Source organism: Miscanthus floridulus, chromosome 18, assembly GCF_019320115.1.
Source record: "Miscanthus floridulus cultivar M001 chromosome 18, ASM1932011v1, whole genome shotgun sequence".
Taxonomy (NCBI): Eukaryota; Viridiplantae; Streptophyta; class Magnoliopsida; order Poales; family Poaceae; genus Miscanthus; species Miscanthus floridulus.
This window is the reverse complement of record NC_089597.1, coordinates 87,520,639-87,534,714: the sequence shown is the minus strand read 5'-3', so window position 1 is coordinate 87,534,714 and position 14,076 is coordinate 87,520,639. Positions and strand designations below refer to the sequence as shown.

The 14,076-nt window shown below is 48.0% G+C and overlaps 2 protein-coding genes across 5 annotated transcripts; one reads left to right on the top strand and one right to left on the bottom strand.

The window, feature by feature from the left end:
• Positions 1 to 7,673: 7,673 nt before the first annotated feature.
• On the bottom strand, positions 7,674 to 11,409 carry LOC136522299 (uncharacterized). Of its 4 annotated transcripts, XM_066516130.1 has the most exons (3): positions 10,221 to 11,409; positions 9,901 to 10,104; positions 8,102 to 8,233 (listed from the first exon to the last, which is right to left on the bottom strand). In XM_066516130.1, the coding sequence occupies exons 1-2, from the start codon at positions 11,407 to 11,409 to the stop codon at positions 10,034 to 10,036; spliced, it is 1,260 nt and encodes a 419-aa protein (XP_066372227.1). In that variant the 3' UTR covers positions 8,102 to 8,233; positions 9,901 to 10,033. The 4 variants fall into 4 exon arrangements, with proteins under 4 accessions (XP_066372226.1, XP_066372224.1, XP_066372227.1 ...); XM_066516129.1 differs by having other exon boundaries at positions 7,674 to 8,130; positions 9,901 to 11,409; XM_066516127.1 differs by having other exon boundaries at positions 8,047 to 8,186; positions 9,901 to 11,409.
• On the top strand, positions 8,149 to 9,348 carry LOC136522300 (1-aminocyclopropane-1-carboxylate oxidase 1-like). The gene is made up of 3 exons (XM_066516131.1): positions 8,149 to 8,258; positions 8,344 to 8,558; positions 8,675 to 9,348. The coding sequence occupies exons 1-3, from the start codon at positions 8,157 to 8,159 to the stop codon at positions 9,237 to 9,239; spliced, it is 882 nt and encodes a 293-aa protein (XP_066372228.1). The 5' UTR covers positions 8,149 to 8,156; the 3' UTR covers positions 9,240 to 9,348.
• Positions 11,410 to 14,076: the final 2,667 nt, after the last annotated feature.

Here is a 14,076-nt window from a genome sequence, read left to right as displayed (position 1 = left end):
TCGAAGTACATCACCTAGTGCTCAGGGTAGGTTGCAACGATGGGCTCTTGGATCTTGGTCCACTCAGCGATGAAATCAGCAAGCGCCTAAGACTTGATGGTGGGCTTGCTTCTGAATTCAATGGAGTAAGTGCCAAGCTCAATAGCCCACTTGATGATACAGCCGTTGGCCTCTTTGTTGTGGAGGATGTCCCTAAAGGGAACTCGATGACTACGGCGACCTTATAATACTCAAAGTAGTGGTGGAGCTTGCGTGACGTAATCAGAACGGCGTATAGCAGCTTCTGGACCTGAGGATAACGGGTCTTAGGCTCATTAAGAACCTCGCTGATGAAATATACCAAATGTTGCACCTTATAGGCATGCCCGACCTCCTCGCGTTCGACCACAATGGCTGTGCTGACAACACGAGAAGTAGCGACGATGTAGATCAGGAGAGTTTCATCTAGCCGTGGTGCCGTCATGATCGGAGGCTTTGTTAAGAACAACTTGAGCTGCTCGAAGGCTGTGTCTGCCTCCTCAGACCAGGAAAAGCACTCGGAGGCCTGGAGAAGTTTGAAGAATGGTAGCCCTTTTTTGCCGAGGCGCGATATGAAGCGACTTAAAGCAGCTATGCAGCCTGTAAGCTTCTGTATAACCTTGACACATGTTGGCCATTTCTTGTTGGTGATGGCGGAGACCTTGTTTGGATTAGGCTCAATGCCTCGTACACTGACAATGTAGCCCAGGAGTATACCGGATGGAACTCCAAAGATGCACTTTGAAGAGTTCAGCTTCCATCGGTACCTTTTAAGGTTGGCGAACGTTTCTTCGAGGTCGGCGATAAGATCTTCAACGGTCTTGGACTTGACGACCACATCATCGATGTAAGCTTCGACGTTGCGTCCAATCTGTTGATCGAGGCACATCTGGATAGCCCTTTGATAAGTTACCCCAGCGTTTTTGAGTCCAAAGGACATGATGGTGTAGCAGTACGCACCAAAGGGTGTGATGAATGACATCTTGATCTGGTCTTCTTCCTTGAGGGAGATTTAGTGATAGCCGAAGTAACAGTCAAGGAAGGAGAGCAGTTCGTAGCCTAGCGATGGAGTCTACAACATCATCTATCCGAGGCAGACCGAAGGAGTCTTTAGGGCAGTGTTTGTTAAGATCAGTGTAATCAACGCACATTCTCTGTTCTTTATTCTTTTTTTGAACGAGAACAGGGTTTGCTAACCACTCAGGATGATACACTTCTTTTATGAATCCGACAGCTAAGAGCCATTTTATTTCTACCCTAATAGCCTCCTTGTCTGGCACGAATCGACGGAGTTTCTGCTTGATCGGATTGGCGGTCGGTGAGACATTCAAGGAGTGCTCGATCTTCTCCCGTGGTACCCCCGGTATGTCTGTTGGTTTCTAAGCAAACACATCGGCGTTGGCACATTGAAAGCTCTAGTTTGGTTTTGGTTAATTGATGAAACCCTAAGTGCTAACCTAGTTTATCAAGATGATTATGAGATAGGTAGCACTACTCTAAGTGATGAAGCAATGACGAAGATCATGACAATGGTGATGGTCAAATGATTAAACTTGGAAAAGAAGAAAGAGAAAAACAAAAGGCTCAAGGCAAAGGTATAAAATGTAGGAGCCATTTTGTTTTAGTGATCAAGACACTTAGTAAGTGTGATCACATTTAGGATTGATAGCCATACTATTAAGAGGGGTAAAACTCGTATCGGAATGCGGTTATCAAAGTGCCACTAGATGCTCTAACTCATTGTATATGCATTTAGGATCTAGTGGAGTGCTAACACCCTTGATAATATTTGTGAAAATATGCTAACACATGTGCACAAGGTGTTTGCAGGGTTGAGATGGGTTTGGGTCCCTCTCTATTGCGCTGGATGCAAAATTCTTGGTGGTTGGCACATTTGAGCAAGGGTGAAGAAGTTAGAGTTGAAATGGAGTTGGTCGAAATGATGCTGGTGTCGGTCTACTGACCGGACGCTGGGTCACTCAGCGACCGGACGCTAAAAGACTGCGTCCGGTCGAGCTGTCAGACGACACAGTGGCTAGGGTTGAGCACCGGACGCTGGCTGCGTCCGGTCAAGGTGGACCGGACGCGTCCGGTCGAAAAAACATGCCTCGAGGAGCTTACTAGAAACGACCGGACGCTGGGGCTTCAGCGTCCGATCAGTTTTGACTGGAGCGTCCGGTCAGCTTCGTAGCCGTTGAAATCTGACAAACAGCGTTTGAAGCTGGTGACGCGTGGCGTCCATCGGGCGACCGGACGCTGAGGGCCAGCGTCCGGTCAGAGCGTGTTTTGCCCAATGAAGGGGTACAACGGCTCTATTTGATGGGGGCTCTATTTATAGCCCCATGGCCGGCTCAAGGGACAACTCTTGCACATTTTCATTGACATAGCATCCTTGTGAGCTTAGCCAAAGCCCTCCCACTCATCTCAATCATTGATCCATCATCATTGTGAGATTGGGAGAGAATCCAAGTGCATTGCTTGAGTGATTGCATCTAGAGGCACTTGGTATTCGTGTTGCGCTGCGGATTTCGCTTGTTTCTCTTGGTGGTTGCCACCACCTAGACGGTTGGAGCAGCGGTGAAGGATCGGCACGAGTTGGTGATTGTTCATGGCCGCCTTCAGTGATTGTGAGGGGAGTTGTACCTTCCCCAGCGGAGCGCCGAAAGGTAACTCTAGTAAATTGCTCATGTCATTGAGTTACCTCACTTGTGGGTCGGTTCTTGCGGTGTCCTATCGTGTGGACGAGGTTTGTGAAACACCTCTTAGCCACTGAACCACCAAGTGTTGGTCGACACAACGGGGACGTAGCGTGTTGGCAAGCACGTGAACCTCGGGAGAAAATCGATTGTCTCTTGTCTTTGGCATTCTCCCGGTGATTGGCTATATATTCATTTTATGATTGGTTCATCCCCTACACGTCGGTATAATCACTCTACTCACTCATTTACATTCTTGCAAACTAGTTGATACAAGCTCTTTAGTGTAATTAGAATTGAGAGCTTGCTTTATTATTTATATTCATCTAGTTGAGCTCTTTAGAGTAGCAAGGTTGAGAGCTCTTAGTGAGTAATTACATAGCAAGTTTGTGTGCCTAAGTATTCATTGCAATTAGAATTGTTGGATAGGTGGCTTGCAACCCTTGTAGAGCTAGAGTAAGTTTGCATTACGCTATTTGTCATACTAATCAAATTGCTCTAGTTGATTTGTAGATTTTTAAATAGGCTATTCACCCCCCCCTCTAGCCATATTAGGACCTTTCACACGTAGGAAGGAGACAAGCGCGCTTTCCTATTTGGGGTCAAGGTGAGCCCCAATCTTTAGAGTCTTGGAGGGGTCATTGAGGCCAAGGCCGATCTCCTTGATTTCCTTGGACTTGGCGGAGGCACGAGGAGGCACTAGCTCTGGGATCTCCATGTCGTCGGCGGGCACCGTCTTGGCTTCGATGACCACGCTAGCCATCTAGATGGAGAGGTTAGTGGCTTCGGTGAGGGTGAGACTCTTAGTCTCGCAGGCATAGGCGATGGAGAGGTTGGCCTATAGGGCCAGGACTCCTGTAGGCGAGGGCATCTTCAGCACCAGATACGCTTAGTGCGGTACAACCATGAACATGGCCAGAGCTAGCCGACCAAGTATGATGTGGTAGGTAGTGTTGAAGTCGACGACGTAGAAGTTGATGTGCTCGACGCGATAGTTGCTTGCCGTGCCAAACTGTACTGGTAGGGTGATCTCTCCAAGTGGTTTGGAGGCCCTGCTAGGTACCACACCCTAAAAGGAGGAGTCAGAGGGTGTGAGATCTGCTAATCCGAGGCCCAATTCTTTTAGGGCTCCGATGAAGAGGAGATTTAGAGCGCTCCCACCATCGACGAGCACTTTTCTGAAAAGCACCTTCTGGACGGTTGCATCGAGGATGAGGGGGAAACGCCCTATGTAGGGAATGTCCGCCCACTGGTCGGCCCCTCTAAAGGTGATGGGGACCTCGGACCATGGGCGATAGCTAGGGTTGACGGCGGCGTCTTCCGTAGTGACGGCGAGCACCTGCCGTGCGGCGAGCTTCCATTCTCTTCTGCTCTCGATGGAGGCGAGGCCCCCGAAGATGGTGGCGACCACCTTTTCGTGGTCCTAGAAGGCATTGTTATTGCCCCCAGGTGGTTGGCGCTCCCTGGCTCTGTCATTGGTGTTGTCGTCCAACTTTTTGTCCTAGAACTCCTTAGCCAGGACGAGGTAGTTCTTCATCTTATGTTTGGTATTCTTATGGAGAGGGCATGGACCATCGGGGGTCTTCTTGTATTGCTCATCATAGTTGCGTTTGGCCCGAGGTTCATTGACGGTGGCGACGATGTGGTCTGGCCGGTGGCGGCGATTTTGGCCAGACTTGGGTCCTTCAGGCCGATCATGGCCGCTGTCACGACAGTAACTGCGGTCGTCATAGCGGCGGTCGTTGTGGCGTCGGTCGTCGGGGCGGTCGTCGTAGCGGCATGTTGGGCGATGAGTACCCGCATCCTCGTTGAAGCACACCTCGGCTTCCTCGGTGTCAGCGTACTGGTTGATGGTCGTGATCATTTCACCAATCCCTATGGGCGGCTTGTAGTTGAACTTAGAGCGAAGCTCGCGGTGGTGGAGTCCTCGGATGAAGACGGTGATGACCTCAGCTTCCGTGATGTTGGGAAGAGAGTTCCTCATCTTGGAAAAGCATCGGATGTAGCTACAGAGGAGCTCGAACGGCTTCTAGTTGATGCGGTTCAGATTGTGCTTGGTGCCCGACTGAGTATATGTAGCCATGTAATTGTCGGTGAAGACTTTTTTCAGCTCTTCCCAGGATCCGATGGAGTCTGGGGCAAGGCTTGTAAACCAGCTCATGGCGGCCGACATGAGCATGACGGGAAGATAGTTCGCCATGACACTGGTGTCTCCTCCGGTGGCGCGGACAGCAATGGCATAAGCCTGTAGCCACTGTGTTGGGTTCATCCTTCCTTCATAGGGCTTGACCCCAGTGATTTTGAAACCATGGGGCCACCAAAGTGTTTGGAGCGCCCTCGTGAATGCTAGGGGCCCCTCGGGGTTGTCGGCGCCGTCGTTTGTAGCGTTGCCATCGACGAGCGGCTCGAGAGTTGAGTCTAGGTTACCGTACTCTTGCTCGTACTCCTGACGGCGGTGAACTTCTTCTTCATGGCGACCGAAGCGGCGTTCGTCGATATGTCGTCGTGCATCTCGGAGATTGTTGAGGTACACTCGGACGTCCTGGTCGACCTCCTGGTCGGGTTGGCAGTGATGTTCAATGTGGTTGCCCCTAGCTCTGCCCTGGAGGGGTTGTCTATCGTCGCGGTGCTAGTCGGTGAAGCGACTTGGGCGGCGATCGGATCTTGTGGCGACTGATCGGCGAATCGAGGTTGTGGTGTAAGAAGGTCTCTGATCCTGGCGAATCTCATTGAGCTGGCAATGCGCCGCTTTAAGCATTGCAACGACCTTGGCGACCTCCGGTGTCTGTGGGAGCCGAGCGAGCTCATTGGTGGCCACGGCCAGGTTGGCGTTTAGAGTCTTGTAGACGTCGTGGCCGTCAACACGAAGAAACTCAACGTCAAGGTTGCGCTGGAGTGGCCTTCCTTGCGAGTCGAGCTGCTGCTCGGCCATCACAAGGGTCATCTCATTTGCTCGGCATTGTGCGTGGTTGATGTTTCGGTTCTCACGAGCGGCGCGTTCCTCCTCGGTTTCACCGTTCCGAGGGGGGCTATCGACGCTGACGTTGAAGATTGCGCCACCACGGAACGTAGGGGGAAGAAGTAGCTCGGTGGTCGTTTCAGCGATGTTCTCTGTAGAGCCCTAGGACTCGGAGTCCGGATTCTCCTCTGGGATGGTCTGGAGGGACGCTCCGGAGCATCGGCCGACGTGGAGCATGTTGACGGTCGGCGGAGGCTGGTTGGCAGAAGGATGGACATCTCCAACCTGGTCGGTGAATCTGCCCCTTAGGGCATCTTGGTAAGCGACGGCGGCGTTGGTGAACCCGAAGGGTAGGGCCGTAGCCCCTGGAGTTTTTCGAGCAGCCTCCGATAGATCTGGATCGGAGGGTGGTCGGCGCTGAACCAGAGTGTCCAGAGCCGATTCAGCGATGGAGAGGCAATCGACGAGCTTCAGGCCAACTCGATCGATAGACGCGATCAGATCGTTATTATTGATTTGCCTCCTCTGGTAGCGAGGAAGCGGGCGGCGAGTCGTCGATGAAGGCGACCTCGGAGGCGGTTCCGAGATCGGATCTGTAGTCACAGGCGCAGGGGTGATCGACGCAAAATCGATCTGCATCGGCTCGAGGCGCTCTCCGACTCCGTCAGCGTTGATGATCCACGAGATCGATCCGACCGTGAAGATCTGGCCGGGCTGCGGGAGGGACGAAGAGCATGCGGAAAAAGCCATCTTGTTCGACAAGGAAACAACATGCAATCCCCTACCTGATGCGCCAACTATTGACAAAAGATGCTCGGCAGTCCACCGAGGGGTATCCCGCAATGGTAGATTTGTCGATGGAGGTGCGCGTGATCAGGAACCGAATGGTGACATAAGGTGCGGAGACAGCGATTTAGACAGGTTTGGGCCGTCTGATCGACGTAATACCCTACGTCATGTGTCTTTGGTGTATTATATTGATCTGGATGACCATGTAAACCTATCGATTAGGGGACCCCTGCCTCTCCTTATATACTCTGGAGGGGTAGGGTTACAAGAAAAGTATCCTATTTGGTACTATACAATATCTTACGGTGTACATCGATCAGTGCCGTGCACGCCTTGATCTTGTGGGCTGGGCCACTTCTGATGGTGCGGCCCATGTCTTGTCTTGTGGATACCGGAGGCCATACCCCCACAGGAGGGCAGACCCAATTGTATAACACTAACACTCTCCCTTAGTATGTTATGCTCGTGGCACGTTCATTGTAACTTTTATTATTTCTCGATCTTAATACAAAGCTGCGTAAACCTTTTACGTATTCGAGAAAAAAATTTAGATAAATATCATATGGTAGGTACTCTTTTTTAAGTTTTTTTTTTTGAGAAATAGGCACTCTTTTTAAGTGTCTTTATTTATTATAAAAAAGGAAGAAAGCAGACCGTGGGCTAACTTACACGATTACACTTTAGGATCACACACAATTACGCCCTAACCGGCACCTGGGCCTGGAGCAAAAGCCCCCGTGCGTCCTCGCTGCACGCGGCTGGGCCGTTCCTCCGCAATGTACTTCCACTTGCTCCGCGTAGGCTGCCGACCGCCGTCCGTGACCGCCCGAGTGCCAGACGCGCACCGCTCCCTCCGTCTCCGGGGGCGCGGGTGCCTGCCGAGATTTCTCTCCGGCGTGTATCCATGTCATGCCGCTCAGCCGCTCAGGCAGCAGCACACGGCAGAGATATTAGCCCCGTCCAAATTCCAAAAGCATACCAAATTATGTGAATCAAGAAGGAAGATTAAAAACGGTTGCGATAAGATGAATGCATCGAACAGCAAATTCATCCAACAGGTGCTGCTTAAAAAAAGGACAGACATGATCCAGCAAATCTCTGAGAAAATCTAGGGTTGCATCGACAAACGATATGCAACGAATAGTTTCGAATTCAATTTAACTATTTTGTGATTGACTCTGCTCACAGGTCCGCATCCACTGAATCACAAAGTCAAGCTAACTGCCATGATTAGTCTGACTTGAAAGAGATCTCAAACCTGAGATTTCACTCCTCCCAATATCAGCGATCGTTACAATACCATGACTGGGGCAGCAAGAGTAGTCATCTCAATAGATAACATGCATTACCACTCATTTTTATATGGAAGTAAAACAGAATAAACAAATAACAATCATGCTGTGATCATAGGTCAACCATGTTGATGAGTTACCAAGGATGCCACATAGGTTATCTTAGCTAAATCATATGGGAATAGTGCAATGTATGTGGACATGATTCTACATAAACCTCATAAGAAAACAAGGTTTCCTTCATTCTCAAACAACATCATGTTAGCAATCTCAAAAGGGATATTCCCAACATTCCTATGTAGGCCACTATAAATACCTGGCCTGCTGTAGATGTAGCGTACCAACTTGAGAAGAGCAGACAGCACATCTGATTAGTCTGCAACACACCCAGTGTTTCAGGAAATGGAGATTCCAGTGATAAAGATGGATCAGCTGCATGGCAAGAAGAGGTCAGAGACACTTTCACTCCTCCATAATGCCTGTGCGCAATGGGGTTTCTTTTGGGTAAGTAACAAAATATGAATCATTGTCTAGATGAGGAGAATTTCATTCTATTTTCTAACATATTGCATGCTAAACTGCATGGCAGCTTGAGAATCATGGAGTCAATGAGGACCTCATGAATAAAATGAAGGATCTGGTGAACAAACACTATGAACAGGACAAGGAGAAGAACTTCTACAGTTCAGAGAAAGCAAAAATCCTAGATTATGAGAAAGCTTCATCAAATGTTGACTGGGAGTGCAGTTTCATGTACCGTCATCAGCCAAAATCAAACAGGCATGATATTCCTGAGCTGCTTCGGTGAGTGCGAAGTTTAAATAGAACAAAAACATTTTACCAAGTCTAACAGTCATCTGTTGTGAACTATAAATCACAAAATTGTAAATCAAACTAACATGATCCAATGAACTGTGCAGTGCAACAGTGTTTGAATATGCAGAAGAAGTAATCAAATTGGCTCAACAGCTTGCAGTAGTTATGAGTGAAAATCTTGGGCTGGACAAGGATTATATCGAGAAGGCATTTTCTAAACCTTCTGTAGGCATCAAGGTGGCAAAGTATCCCAGGTGCAGTCATCCAGAGCTTGTGATGGGCCTCAGGGAACACACTGATGCTGGGGGGATCATACTTCTATTTCAAGATGAGTTAGTCCCAGGTTTGGAGTTTCTAAAAGATGGTAAGTGGATCGCAATACCTCCAACAGAAGGCAATAGAATTTTTGTAAACCTTGGAGATCAGATTGAAGTGATGACCAATGGAATCTACAAGAGCATATGCCATCGGGTCCTTCCAAATAAGAATGGGAGCCGCCTGTCTATTGCAACATTCTATAACCCTGGTGCCGATGCCATAATCTACCCAGCTCCAAAGCTTACATATCCTAGCCAATATCGTTTCCAAGACTACCTTAATTTCTATTCTACTACCAAGTTTAGTGATAAGGTATCAAGGTTCCAGACTACAAAGGCAATATTGAAGTGAATCACATCAAAAGCCTGGAGAAAACAAGTATCTTGTTCAGCAATACTGCATCAGCGTGTAGATGCGTTTGTATGTATTGCTCCTAATGAACAGCAACATGTTAATTTATGTATTTTACTTTCAGTGTTTATCTGTTTGAAGAATAAACAGCTTACACTACTTGTACTTAATGTAATATATTACACGCATGCGGGTTTCTTCAGACAGTAAAATGTCATGTTAGTTATGAAGATGCCAATAAAGGGCATACCCAGTGCAGAGAGCTCCCTCTCTGTGCAAGGTCTGGGGAAGGGTGTTAGTGGCAAGCCTTACCCTTGCCTGTGCAATGCGAGGAGACCGTGACTCGAACCCGGGACCTTCCGGTCACAGGCAGTAAGACTCTACCGCTTGCACCAGGCCCACCCTTTAGTTATGAAGATGCCAATCTATTATTTAATTAAGAATCTTATAAACACTAAGAATTAACATATACAATAATAAGTTAGTTGCTTTGTAAATGAACCAACCTTCAGTTTGTATGGTTTAAAAACTAAGAAGCTGTATGTTTTGAAGTTAGCAGATGTTAAAGCACCACGCATGCATAGTAGTACTTCTATAAAATTAAACAGACCTTCCAAGAGAATTAAACATTCAGTTAATCTAAGTAGAAATGTAGACTCACAAGTTGTTCGAGCTTTAATTCCTTAGCAGTATAAATTCAACTTGCAGGGCGCAGTTTTGCCAATACAGCTTTAGTCAGGAAAGTGTTGGTTCTCTCAGCAGCTCTCTCGAGTAAAACCCTCTGATGCTTACATTCATGCCAACACTTTGACACGAAGCACTTCAGAAAGTTGCCAAATTTCAATGACCTCGGGAACTTTGATGCCTGGTCATCAATCACATAAATTAGCTCACCAACGGTGCTTGGTGTCAAGCAAATATCTTGACTGAGAATGTTGTAAAATAGTGTGAACAGAGATTCTGTCCAGACCAAATTAGTACCAATACTCTCCTGATGCTGAGGTATACAAACTGGTTTCCTCTCTTGTTCCTCTCCTGAAAGCAGCCTATGGCAGAAAGCAGTGACGTGCAGTGGATGCATGCATTCCTTGACAATACGTGTTAGCACATCACACTGGGGAACATTTAGCCCGCCCTTTCTAAGAACCAGTGGAAACAGTACAGCTTCCAGTGCTGCAGCTGGATGGCGCTTGCAGAGACCCAATGCAGTGGAAAGGAGAACCGATGAAGCTGGTCTTTGAAGCTCGAGTAACTGTGGTAGGAAAACAGAACACAGAACAAGTGCTGGTCCTTTTCCATCCACTCCATCTCCCTCAAGCACTAAGTTGGAAAGCAAGACCCTCAGAGTGTCATCATCGGCTTCCCACGGCCGTACTAAGCTAAGCACTTCAGCAGCATTCCTGGACTGAACGCAAAGGTCCTGCAAATCCTTCACCACCCGCTGAGCCGACAAGACAGATTCCACTGTCACAATCTCCTTCCGCATAGCCAGGACCCTCTGCACGATTGAGTTCTCAAGCGGAGGAGCCTGAGGAGGAAGAACACGTCCAGGCGCCTCCTGCATCTCCACGTCCTCGTCTTGCACCAACACCAAGGTCTCCAACCCAATCCCGTCCAAACCATCCCCACCACCACGACCAGCACGGGTCCCGCTCCTGCTCCCCATCAAGCTCCGGCAATCAACGGGGAGCCACGGCAGGACAGGATGCGCCCGCGCGGCCGCTTCTTTAAGCCACGTTGGCGGATCGTGAAACCCATCGATAAACTCATCGGAGTCAACACCAGGGACGCCCACCTCTTCAGGCAATCCGTCGATCAGGTGGCGGGCGCCGCGGCGGACCCATAGTCCATATCGGCCAGGCTGGGCGGAGAGGACGCGGGCGGCGAGGGTGCGGAGGAGGTGCGGGTCGAGGAGGTCAGCGGAAGAGGCGAGGAAGGACAGCGCCTGGGACTGGAGGAAGGGCGGTAGGGTCTGGAAGAGGATGGCGGCCGTGGGGTCGGAGGCGGAGGCGGGGAGCGTGGGCGCTGGCAGGAGAAGGAGGCGCAGGAGCGCGGCGGCCGGGGGAGGCGCGCTGGGGCAGTCTCCAGAAGAGGGGGAAGAGGAGAAGGCGGCGGCGTTGGCGGCGGGGGAGACGAGGAGGTGGCGGAACAGCGGCAGCCACTGCTCCATTGGGGGATCGCGGGAAGGTTCCCGCGTTTTTGTTCTGAATTCTGACGATGAGGTTGAAAGGGGAGTGAAAAACTGAGCTTCCTCTCCACACCAAACAGCATCAACTCGGGAAACGGGAATGGACCTATATAATCTATGAGCCGGTCTCGACAGAAGTTTCATAAAGAGCTTTATAAACACTCCCTCCATTTTCTAAATTATAAGATATTTTAAATTTCTTAAGTACAGTCTTTATTAAAATATCTTATAATTTAAAATAGGAGAGTGTAACTTACTCTCTTCATTTCAAATTATAAGTTATTTTAGCTTTTTTAATATATAGCTTTTGTTATGCACCTAGATATACACTATGTCTAAATACATAGTAAAAATGTATGTACTTAGAAAAACCAAAACGATTTACAATTTAAATTGTATGGAATAGTAAATATGCCGATATGTTACAATATTAATGAAGGAAAAAATAATCAAAGTTTAGTAGAAGTAAAATAAGTATCATGGGAGATGAAATTAGTCTATTATTTGTAACACTTAGGCCTTGTTTAGATGACCCCCAAATTCCAAGTTTTTTCACTCTCTCTCCATCACATCAATTTTTAGCCGCTTGCATGGAGCATTAAATGTAGGTAAAAAAAATAACTAATTGCACAGTTTAGTTGGAAATCACGAGATAAATCTTTTGAGCCTAGTTGATCCACGATTGGACAATATTTGTCAAATAAGACGAAAGTGGTACTATTTATCGAGTTGCAAAAAGTTGCAATCTAAACATGGCCTTAAAAACTTGAAAACTAATATATAAAACCTCTAATAAAACTGACCTTAGCAACCCGCCATCAAAGTAGTCAATAGCGCCACCATGACATACCGGAGTAAATGGGGGTTATGTTGCTCTCACTTGCGCCAAGCAATGGCGAGGTATAGAGCAGGGATCACATTTGTAGTATTATGTTAAGGAAATATTTATATACCTAAAAATTACGAATTATTTAAGGTCTTGTCGATGTTTTACCACCGGCAACCCGCCACGGGGTACCCGGGACGGTGATTTGTTCGGAGGGGTATCGGCGTTTGCAGGAACTCGATGGTAAACGCAGGGAGACAACGATTTATACTGGTTCGGCACGCCGGAAAGTCACGGCGCCCTACGTCCAGTGTGGGGGTGGATAGTATATTGCGCCCTGCGCTATTTGTTGTGTTGCGAGGTATGTTGTGGTTGTGAGTTCTATCGGTTATGTGTTGCTGTAGTTTGATCTAGGGACCCCTGCCCTCCTTTATATAGTCCAGGAGAGGCGGGAGTCCTAGTTGATTACAAAGTAGAGATCCTAGTAGGATTACGTGTAACTAGTCCTAGTAGGATTACATGTAGGGAATCCTAGTTAGACTAGGTCTTCTTCTCTCTTCTCCGTGGGAAACCCCATGGGTCCCGCATCGACAAGCCCCCGAGCATTTCATGGATGAGCTTCAGAAGCCTTCTTGTTCTTTTTGGTCTTCGTTGAGTTGTTGTTAATCCGTTCCATGTTCTTCTGAAGTGAAACCTTGAGATGGTCTTCTTTGTCTTTTCTTCGGCTAATGTGCACTTTTTGACAAAAGTGCACTCAATGAGTGTAGCCCCCGAGCCTCTTGCTTGTTGGGACAAGAAGCCAGAGGGTCCCTTTAGTCTTCTTGGTTGCTCCGAGTTCTTTTTCGGTGGGTGCAATTTTTCGTAAAAATTGCACTCACTGAGTGTAGCCCCCGAGCCTCTTGCCTTTGCTTGCAAAAGTTGGAGGGTCCAGAATCTTGTCTTCAAAAAATTTTTGGGGTTATGTATCCCGTAGCCCCCGAGCCTTCTCCGAGTACTTTTCTTTAGAATAGAAATCGGATGAAGGGTCTTGATGTGTTGTCTTTGTTGTAGTCTTGAGTACTTGTATTCTTGGTCTTTCATCCTTGAATTCGAGCCCCCGGGCGTAGTTGAAGCGAATGCTGAGCCCCCAAGCTTAGTGCGAGTTGTTTTTATTCATCCAGGTCGTTTCTAGACTTCTCTAGTTCTTGATGTACCTCTTCCAGGTTGTTTGCACTTCGTCCAGGTTCTTTTTGAATTTGTCTTGGTACTTATAGCATCTCTTCGGAGTTGTTTTCTGATCGATCCGGGTTCTTTCTGAACTTGTATGTACCTTGTCCGGGTTGTTTTCTGATCAATCCGGGTTCTTTCTGAATTCGTCTGTACCTTGTCCGGGTTGTTTTCTGATCAATCCGGATTCTTTCTGAATTTGTCTTGGTACTTACAGCATCTCTTCGGGGTTGTTTTCTGATCGATCCGGGTTCTTTCTAAATTTGTATGTACCTTATCCGGGTTGTTTTCTGATCAATCCAGGTTCTTTCTGAATTTGTCTTGGTACTTGCAGCACCTCTTCGAGGGTTTTTTTTATCAATCCGGGTTCTTTCTGAACTTGTATGTACCTTGTCCGGGTTGTTTTCTGATCAATCCGGGTTCTTTCTGAATTTGTTTTGGTACTTGCAGCACCTCTTCGAGGGTTTTTTTTATCAATCCGGGTTCTTTCTGATCTTGTCTTGGTTCATGCCGTACCTTGTCGGGGTTCTTTTTTGATCAAACCAGGTTATTTCTGGACTAGCTCTCAGGAGCGTGTTTTTCCTGATATCATGGTACGGATGTAGCTCCCCTGCATG